The 9,014-nt window shown below is 38.7% G+C and overlaps 3 protein-coding genes and 1 long non-coding RNA gene across 6 annotated transcripts; 2 read left to right on the plus strand and 2 right to left on the minus strand.

Moving 5' to 3' along the window:
- Positions 1-367: 367 nt before the first annotated feature.
- On the plus strand, positions 368-2,301 carry LOC120005622. The gene is made up of 2 exons (XM_038855377.1): positions 368-823; positions 1,973-2,301. The coding sequence occupies exon 1, from the start codon at positions 416-418 to the stop codon at positions 788-790; it is 375 nt and encodes a 124-aa protein (XP_038711305.1). The 5' UTR covers positions 368-415; the 3' UTR covers positions 791-823; positions 1,973-2,301.
- A 939-nt stretch (positions 2,302-3,240) lies between these two features.
- Positions 3,241-5,961, minus strand: LOC120005619 (ras-related protein RABA1f). 2 transcript variants are annotated; one of them, XM_038855372.1, is made up of 3 exons: positions 5,561-5,961; positions 4,847-4,933; positions 3,241-3,900 (listed from the first exon to the last, which is right to left on the minus strand). In XM_038855372.1, exons 1-3 carry the CDS (start codon positions 5,779-5,781, stop codon positions 3,468-3,470), a joined length of 741 nt encoding a protein of 246 aa, XP_038711300.1. In that variant the 5' UTR covers positions 5,782-5,961; the 3' UTR covers positions 3,241-3,467. The 2 variants fall into 2 exon arrangements, with proteins under 2 accessions (XP_038711300.1, XP_038711301.1); XM_038855373.1 differs by lacking the exon at positions 4,847-4,933 and having other exon boundaries at positions 5,561-5,955.
- On the plus strand, positions 4,885-5,545 carry LOC120005623. Its single transcript, XR_005469858.1, has 2 exons — positions 4,885-5,024; positions 5,511-5,545. It is a non-coding gene; the product is annotated as an uncharacterized LOC120005623 (long non-coding RNA).
- A 776-nt stretch (positions 5,962-6,737) lies between the features above and the next one.
- On the minus strand, positions 6,738-8,452 carry LOC120006401 (rac-like GTP-binding protein RAC13). 2 transcript variants are annotated; one of them, XM_038856429.1, is made up of 8 exons: positions 8,296-8,452; positions 8,102-8,213; positions 7,926-8,013; positions 7,723-7,832; positions 7,577-7,640; positions 7,415-7,479; positions 7,081-7,146; positions 6,738-6,986 (listed from the first exon to the last, which is right to left on the minus strand). In XM_038856429.1, the coding sequence occupies exons 2-8, from the start codon at positions 8,198-8,200 to the stop codon at positions 6,888-6,890; spliced, it is 591 nt and encodes a 196-aa protein (XP_038712357.1). In that variant the 5' UTR covers positions 8,201-8,213; positions 8,296-8,452; the 3' UTR covers positions 6,738-6,887. The 2 variants fall into 2 exon arrangements, with proteins under 2 accessions (XP_038712357.1, XP_038712358.1); XM_038856430.1 differs by having other exon boundaries at positions 8,291-8,445.
- Positions 8,453-9,014: the final 562 nt, after the last annotated feature.

A 9,014-nucleotide genomic window follows, 5' to 3' on the forward strand; every position in this document is an offset into this window, starting at 1 on the left:
GTAGGTAAAAATAAAATATTTAGGATTATGTTGGGCCTGTATGATGTTCATTGCCCTGGTCATGTATGATGTTTGTTGCCCTTCTATTTCTGTGTGCACCTACTGAATGATTTTTGAGTTTTGACGAGTATGGTTTTTTCCATTTAGGGCTATTGAGGCGTAATTTTTTTGAAGCCCAAATTGTGTTGTTGAAGGAAACTATTTAAGAGAAGCCCAAAACAAATAAACTTCCGATAAGAAGGCCCATAAGGGACTAAGTGGGAATCACCGATCGCGTGTTCTTTGTCCAATCTGCACAGTATGGATTGTGAACAAGTGGCATTTCAAAACTAGATACTTACACGGACAGTTGCACGGAAGGCGACGATCGGTCAAATCTAGCACGAAAGCAACAAAGCTTCAAAAGGGTGCGACCATGCCCGATCCCCAGAACCCAAATGAACAACAAAACCACCCTTCTTCTTCAGCTTCAAAATCCTCGAAGACGACACCTGAAATCAGTGCCAACACCAACAATAACGGATTCTCGGGTCATAAGGTTCACTACCCGAACCCGCCCGATGCGGCGAACCCCGACCCAGCCACGCTGAGGGAACAATGGAGGTTTGCTATGAAGCAGTACAGTAAATGGTCCTCCCACGCGTGGGGCGCGGCCATCTTTGCTGGTATCTCCTTCTTTGCACTTGGTTGGATCATCAAAGGAGGCAATCCCTTGCCTTCTTTCCATGATAACTCTTCTGCTCCCTCTCCCTCCTCTTCGTCTGATAATGATAAAAAGGATGAGAAATGATGCCCGCGAAGCTCGCTGCCCTCGTGATTTCGGGTTAGTTTGATTTTTTATCTTGTTGCTTCTCCTTTGACAGTAATTGTTGAATATCAATTTTTTGGATTGTAAATTGAACTTGTTGGACAGTTGAATTGGTGTTGCTGGTATTTCTCGTACAAAAAAGCTGGCAAATTAGGTTTGCGCTTAGATTGTAAACACTTCCTTGCCAGTATCAGTAAGAATAATATTTTGGAAAATTGCTTTCGAGGTGGTATTTTCGCAGTGGCCTTCACTCTTGATACTCCAAAGCTTGTTGTTTAGATACCCAGCTTTCTTGTGTACGCATCAATTAGTGGCTCCACTATCGTTGCTTTTCCGGTTCATTCACCTTTCCTTTTAAGCTGATCTTGCATTAATACAGTATTGAATGGCGAATTCTACAAGTTCCAATTCCAGACTTCCAGTGACACAAGATAGTAGAAATTCCATGATAGTGGCAGACTGCTATTCTGCTAAATCCTCGTGAATCTTCACTATTGGTACTTACCATCTGGAAGAGGAGAGAAAGGAAGTGGACTGTTCTCTTATACCAGAAAATTTTCCTTGGGTTCGGTGTTCTCAATGAGGAATGTAGCTAGAACTTTCTCGTTAATGCAACGTGTCTTTCATAGAATCTTTTGTAATGTTTCTTTTTCTCTTGAATGATCAACATGTTTCTTATGGGTTAATATCTTTGTTGGTCATTATTTAAGGTACTTCGAAGGCCGTTTATGTGGGTTAGCATAGAGATTTAGTTAACATTACTATCATTTCGGAGAATAGCCTCCTATCAACTTCTCAGTCTGCTACAGTATATAGTTGTTATTTACGTTGGTTGACTTTGTTCCTCTGGATGTCATACATGTTACGTTCACAGAGTCTCGACTTCATCATCTCCACTAGAATTAGAATTTAGGAGAGTTGTGGGATGCCCTCATCCTCATCTGATTTATAATTCCATGTTCTCCTTCCCTTGATGGTAATCTCTATATCTCTATAATTTAGGTTTTATTGGTTATACATATGCATGAGTTTTCCTTCTCTACCACTGTGGTCTAATGGTAAAGGCAGTTACCACCGGCCTGCAATGTTGAGTATGTTATTAGCAATCAAATTTTCTTGATTTTGTTTGTTGGATTATTAGTTGATGTTGGACAATGTATACAGATGCCACAAAACTTGGAGCCGTTTGCAATAATGAGTGGTAAAGTTCAAGTTTTCAACCAGTTTTGATGTACAATGATTGGAAGTGTTGCGTCACAATCTTCGTAGTTATGGAGTTTATGATCTGGATTTTAATCATTATGTAATGATAGTGTTGGGGATGGGAACATCAGAATTTGGTTCTTCGCCCTTTTTCAACCTGTTGGCAAAGTATTTTATATTGAGCTGTTGTAATGTAAGGCCATTTCTTTCTTACCCGATGTGAATGCTGTTAATTTTCTAGTCACAAACAGATTCAAATCGTTGGATTTCTAGGTGGTGTTTTCTTCTCTCGATCAAAGTTCTGATTTATTTGTTGTAGCAATGCTGCAGTGTGGCTTAGGATTTTGAATGGCCAGCAGTATGAAATGGTTCATTAAACGTGTACACTAATGCTTCAGGAAACGAAATTTTTGTTAAGGACATGATTCCTTTTTAAGTTTTAACTTCTTTTTTATCCCCCCCCCCCCCCCCTTTGACATTTTGGTGTTCCAAGGAAAACAAGTAGTCTCATTATTTATATTTGGTTCTTCTGATAGGATTTGTGTTTGTCCAGACATGGTTGTGATTTCTACAATTATTCTCTCTGGTAGTTAAATTCATGGATGAGAGCTAATAAGGATTTGTTAGTGAGCTGAGCTCTCCCTTTCATCATCTAAGATAAAGATGACACGATTCAAAATCGATTTCATTTTTGACAAAAGTAATGTTAGCAAGGTACCCTGATCCCGTCGGGTTTCACACCCCGTGATAAAATGTCAGCGAGGTACCTTGATCCGTGTAAAATTCTAACGTTGGTCTGTGCCCTCCAACCGCATTAGATAGAGCGAGCTAGAATGCAAAAACAGGAAGGAAAAAAAAAAAAGAACGAAGGGGGTGATTGGGTGAAGCAAACGCAAAATGCCTGTCCTATGCAAAGAGAATACGTTAACAACTCCTAGAGACAAGAGGCTGACCAGAGTCCATGGATTGAAATGCTGCCAATGAGGCTGTTCTAATTTCCAAATACATAATTCTTTTTTTCTCATAGGCTCAATCATATGTCGCTATAATCAAATTCATGCAAGAATACCCAACATGTTCCAATTATCAATATACTAGGGATTAAGACTTGCCCTTGTGGCGAGCTCCAAAGCCCTGCAAATCCCTCAAGCCCAACTTGCATATACTTCTACTAAAACATGCATTAAACTACATGAGAGTAATCGAGGCAGGTAAATACACAGAGAATCGATAGTAGAGCAAATTGATCAAATTAATTAGAGATTGAAATATAGCTACTATAATGTTTTAGACCCTAAAGGTGGAGACAGTAATAAAATATGCCTTTCCATGCTCAAGCAGTTAAAGAATTTGTTGACATACAATCTCAGATGGTCAAGCAGACCGACTTCTATATAGATATGAACAAGGCATAGGCTGTCTCAAAGACAATATTCTTAAACTATGTTCTCCACACTCAAGAGGAACAGCATCCAACCTTTTTTACAGCTGATACATCATCTTTGGTTCCAACATTGATTGTCTGCCCTTTGGGCAATGCTGCTGGGTCTTCTCCAACATCAAGAGCTTTCCTGCTTACGACACGATAAATCTGGGTCAGCACTTCTGTGAATGCATTTTCAACATTCAAAGACTCAAGAGCAGATGTTTCCATGAAGAAGGTATTCTCTCGCTCAGCAAAAGCCTTGGCATCTTCAGTGGAAACCGCTCGCAGGTGACGAAGATCTGCCTTGTTCCCAACAAGCATGATAACAATGTTGGAATCAGTGTGATCGCGAAGTTCCTTCAGCCATCTCTCCACATTTTCAAATGTGACATGACGAGTGCCATCATAGACCAGTAAAGCACCAACAGCGCCTCGATAATATGCACTTGTAATAGCACGGTATCTTCAACAACAGCAAATTAGAATAAGAATAATGCTGAAGCAACAAGATCTAAACTAGTTGTGGTGGGCAAAACTTTTTTGGGGAGAAAAACATGCATAGACTAATAAAACCTATTGCTCCTTCCATGCAGCTAACATTATAGTGTCAACAAAACCATATTTCCAGAAAAAGACCACAAACATGCCAATCAAAAAACAGGACCACATATGAGGGGAATACGGACAGTAGAACATAAAAGCACGCTGAATAAAGCACCTGTGTGGGGTTCAAAAGAGGTGATTTCCTTCTCCAGCTAAGAGAAAAGAGAAATGGTGAAGAACAAAAAGGCTAACTGTTATATTCACAATAAAGTGAACAACTACACAAAGAAAAAAATTTGAACTGAATCAAGGATAACAATGAATTTTTCAGGCCTCAAACATACAAGCTTTACGGAAATAAGCGCTCAACTCTTTCAAGGATATATGAAGATTCTTATCGGATGGTGTACATATTTTCCTCACAGCAACAAACTACAGTATCATGTGAGAGTTGCTTATACAACAACAAACCAAATCAAAGCTCCAATTATATCTTCATAGCCAAGTTGCTTAGGTTAACAATGCCAATATTGCCTATCATCATGTCTATATAGTACAAGTTGCTTGCTACAATCTTGCTCCACACCAACCAATATTCCAAATAAGAGAATCACGAGCAGAGGCAATGTTGTCATTATGATAGCAACATGGCAACCCCTAAAGTTTCAATTGTAAGTAATCAAAATGTCGGTAAAGGTCCCTTTTGCCTGCCTCTATTGCAGAAGGATTTTGCATGGGAGTAGTTAAGCTTAATAGCTTAACAAAATAATCAAATATCTGAACAGAAAGGTAAAAAACATTAGGTTTTAACTTCGAAGGCATCTAAAGTAATCCTAGTCTGTACGTATAATCATACCAAAAATTACCTAAAACAGAAAATTAATTCGACATAAAAGCTTCGTTTGAAGAAAGAACGAGAACGCTCCTGTATAACCGCATAAACTAGTAATTTCCTGCAATGTCAATATTGAAGGAGCTCGATCCCTAAAAGACAACAAATCTCACAAAAAATGCAGCAAGAACCTGAAATCGATAAAGCAACATGTTGAAAAGGTGTTAAAGGGATAAAAATCCCACATCGATTGTTGAGGGGCTTGGTGTCTAGTTTATAAGCTTGCCCAAGTCTTCAACCAATTGTCCAGCCTTTTCCAGGAAGGTGGGCTGGGAACTGCCACGGCCCAATGGGCTGAGATGGTGGGGAGGCTGGCTCTGGGTTGTGCCATCGTGAGATTTTCTACATGGTATCGAAGCAGGTGTGCTCGTCCCCGATGAAAAAGTCCACTCGTTGGACCTTGGGCTTTGATACCCAGTCCACGAGTGCGGGGGAGTGTTGAAAAGGTGTTAAAGGGATAAAAATCCCACATCGATTGTTGAGGGGCTTGGTGTCTAGTTTATAAGCTTGCCCAAGTCTTCAACCAATTGTCCAGCCTTTTCCAGGAAGGTGGGCTGGGAACTGCTACGGCCCAATGGGCTGAGATGGTGGGGAGGCTGGCTCTGGGTTGTGCCATGGTGAGATTTTCTACACAACAGCTACAAGATCTAAAGCAAAAATGTTAAAAAGGAAGGAAAAAAAACACTACCTTTCCTGGCCAGCGGTGTCCCAAATCTGGGCCTTAACGACCTTATCGTCGACGTGAATGCTGCGAGTGGCAAACTCGACGCCAATGGTGGATTTCGATTCGAGGCTGAACTCGTTCCTCGTAAAGCGAGACAAGAGATTCGATTTGCCAACGCCTGAGTCCCCGATCAGCACCACCTTAAACAAGTAATCGTAATCGTCGTCGGCTCTGTACGCTCCCATTGTCAACTTTTGTTTTTTGAATTACTGTGACCTTGCGAGATTGTTTAGATTCTCAACAGAAACACAGATTCAAAAAACAAAAAGAAACGCGTTTCTGATGCTGATTGCGGAGCTGGAGATATGGACCGCCTTCATTGGCAGCCTCATTTTGGCCGTCATTGTTGTAAGAGTTATTATTATTATTAGCGTTCTAATTTCTGCTAATTATTATTAGTTTATTACTACTACTAATATAAATACAGGCTTTTTCTGGTGGTGGTGGGCTCACCTAATTAACCTTCATGAGATTGAGATTTGAGATCCAAATCATTTCCGGGTCAGATTCGGGTAGGACAACAAAATATTTACACGTTCATACTTTAATTTGGATTACATTTCAAATATACTTAATTGATCAAACTCATATTAATCTAAATCCAAACAATAACCTAATCTTTGTTAGAGTTCAGACAAGATTTCTGTATAGGCAGATTTTAAACTGAACAAAAAATTATGTTTGGACTGAGATTTTGGATATATAATTTATATAAAAACTTGGTTTAAAATTTCTCATCCCTAGTTTCACACTCCGAGTCACTTGATATGCACCACTCTCGATTGCAAATCCTGTGGTTTTAGATTTCAAAATTGTTTGATCATTAAGATTGGGTCTGTTTTGTGAGAATTGTTCCCTCATGGCTGACACAGCCCATGGACTTCCACATCTTTTACACTATATATATACTATACACATTCTTGAAAGGCCCATAAACAATTTCTTTCGGCCGAGTCAATAGTGAAATGGTAGCTTTAGTCACACTCCGGCTTTTTTAAAGACATCTCAATCTAAATTAATCATCCCTTGTAAAAATCAATTGACGGGGTGTTTTTAGAAAAAAATCGGGGGTTGACTAAAGTTACCTATAGTGAAATTGAAAATGCGCATCGAATTTGAGACTCAATATACCGAAACAAAATTAGCATTTCGTACTCATTTTGTATTGATCTTCCACAAGTTCAGAGAGAGAAATTAAGTGAAAGTTAACAAATTGAATATAACGTTGGATTGCATTTGTGAGGGAATAAGAAAAATGTTAAAGACAAATATGAATACAACCATATTGGTATTAGAGGAATGCACAAGTTCTGGCCTTGCGTGGCTTTTTCTTCGGCTTTGGCGGCCTCAAAGCAACCTTAATTGCAGAATCAAACACAATCTTTACATTCTGAAAAACAATAATTAAAGGTAAATTAATTAACAATAACAGTACTATTCATGGATCGATCGATGATGTTTCATTAGTATATGATGCATAATACCTGCTGAGTTTTGGCACTACACTCAATGTACGTGACTGCACCAATCATTTTCTTCAATTCCTCTCCCTGCCCATCAAAATTGAACCCACTATTGGTCAGATTTGTTGGAAATCTCATCCCGAGTATATAAGGATATCGTTCGCTTTAGGTTTATCAATTCTCGTGGATGCATCATGTCAACATGATTTTGTTCTTCCTGAGGCATTACACTTTCGTACTTAGACCCCAAAAAAAAGGGTCTCGTTAATGGAGAAGAATTGAGATTTTCCTTATAATACACATTGTTTGGGTCAACCAAGCAACGTGAGATTTTTACAAGACACGATTAGCATACCTGAGCAGTAGTAATTGGTGCTGCTCCAGGATGATCAATCAAGAACTGCTCGTCTTCTCTCAAATCTGTAGTTTTAAGCAGATGAATCAAATATATATATAATGACATAATATGTAGAAAACCATAAACAGAGGAAACAACAAATTTTGGCAAAAGACTTACCAAGTTTGGTTCCCACAAGCACAATTGGTACATTGGGAGCATAATGTCTCAGTTCAGGTATCCACTGCTATCACAATTCAATTAGAATATTTGATTTAAACAAGCAAAATGAAGAAGAATCAGGGGCTAAAGATGAATTAAATAACCTTTTTGTGGATGTTCTCATAGCTTGCCTTGCTGGTAAGAGAGAATGCCAGCAAGAACACATCCGCTCCTCTGTAACTCAGTGGCCTAAGCCTGTTATAATCTTCCTGTCCTGCAATAAGAGATTTCCAAGCATGATGTCCAAAAATTATACAACTTTTTTGCTAGCATATATGTAATGTCCCTGTGGAATGATCGATCTTACCTGCAGTGTCCCATAACCCAAGATTGACAGTATTACCATCCACCACCACATTTGCACTGAAGTTGTCAAAAACTGTAGGTACATAATCCTTCATGCACCAAAAAATATGACAAGTCAATACAGTGTAGTTATTGATTTGAAATGAATCTTCTACGATCTCTCTGTGAAAATCGTACCGTCGGAAAGGTATTGCTGGTGTAGGAAATGAGCATACATGTCTTCCCCACTGCTCCATCTCCTACAGTGACACATTTGATAAATCTTGCTGTACTCATTTTTCCTTGGCCTCTGCAATATACTCTGTTAATTATTCCCAGCTTATAAAAACATTAGAGCATATAAGAATGAATGGAAAATTAACAAACCCTACAAGTCCACCAGCACCAACTTGAGCACTGTATATTCTCCAACTGAAAAATGATTGCTTTTTTTTTTTCTTTTCTTTAAGTGAAAGGCCAGAGCTTAACAAAGTAGGTGTGGTGGTGCTGGTGTTAGTTGGTTTTAGTGCTGGAGAAGAAAAGAAACCAATCATGAAAAGAAAGATTATTACTTCATTTAACTAATTGATTACGATTGAATTAACAACACAAAAGTCTGAAAGATGGAAGCCAAAAAGTCAAAAAAGTCTGGGTGTCAACATCATTATTTGGTGGATTTGATACTTATGGTCTAAGCATATATTAGCTGGGCTGGACCCACACATCCGCTTTGTTTTTTTCCTAATGAACGTGTGAGCTAATCTAAGCCCAGCCCATAATCTTAAGCCCATGAACCAAAGGAGATGTCCTTGTCAAATAAGCCCACGAATAGCAAGGCCTATGGCCTACCAACAAGTTGGGCTCTACCCTGATTTAGGCCCATGAGCCAAGGGCTTTATCATTGTAACAAAGCCCACATGTTGCGAGGCATAATTTTTTTCTAAGAAAATAAAATGATATTTTTACAATAATTAGTTGACTTAATTTACTGAATTAAAGGGTGTTGATTGTCATAATTTTTGATTTTTTTTATTAGAAAATAAAATGATTAATTTACTAATCGGCCTTAATCACTGTAAAAAGCAAAAAGATCTCCACCTGTAATCTTGAC

Source organism: Tripterygium wilfordii, chromosome 9 (genome assembly GCF_013401445.1).
Source record: "Tripterygium wilfordii isolate XIE 37 chromosome 9, ASM1340144v1, whole genome shotgun sequence".
NCBI lineage: Eukaryota > Viridiplantae > Streptophyta > Magnoliopsida > Celastrales > Celastraceae > Tripterygium > Tripterygium wilfordii.

Bases quoted from the DNA above. Each gene is read 5' to 3' on its own strand.
- LOC120005622 (XM_038855377.1), top strand. From the start codon at position 416: ATGCCCGATCCCCAGAACCCAAATGAACAACAAAACCACCCTTCTTCT.
- LOC120005619 (XM_038855372.1), bottom strand. From the start codon at position 5,781: ATGGGAGCGTACAGAGCCGACGACGATTACGATTACTTGTTTAAGGTG. The intron at 4,934-5,560 runs GTAGTGTTTTTT...TTGACATTGCAG, and splicing joins GACACCGCTGGCCAGGAAAG to GAAATTACTAGTTTATGCGG. The intron at 3,901-4,846 runs GTAATTTTTGGT...CTGTTGTTGAAG, and splicing joins GAATTAATTTTCTGTTTTAG to ATACCGTGCTATTACAAGTG.
- LOC120006401 (XM_038856429.1), bottom strand. From the start codon at position 8,200: ATGAGTACAGCAAGATTTATCAAATGTGTCACTGTAGGAGATGGAGCA. The intron at 7,480-7,576 runs GTAAGTCTTTTG...TTAAAACTACAG, and splicing joins GCTTGTGGGAACCAAACTTG to ATTTGAGAGAAGACGAGCAG. The intron at 7,147-7,414 runs GTATGCTAATCG...TTTGATGGGCAG, and splicing joins CACCAATTACTACTGCTCAG to GGAGAGGAATTGAAGAAAAT.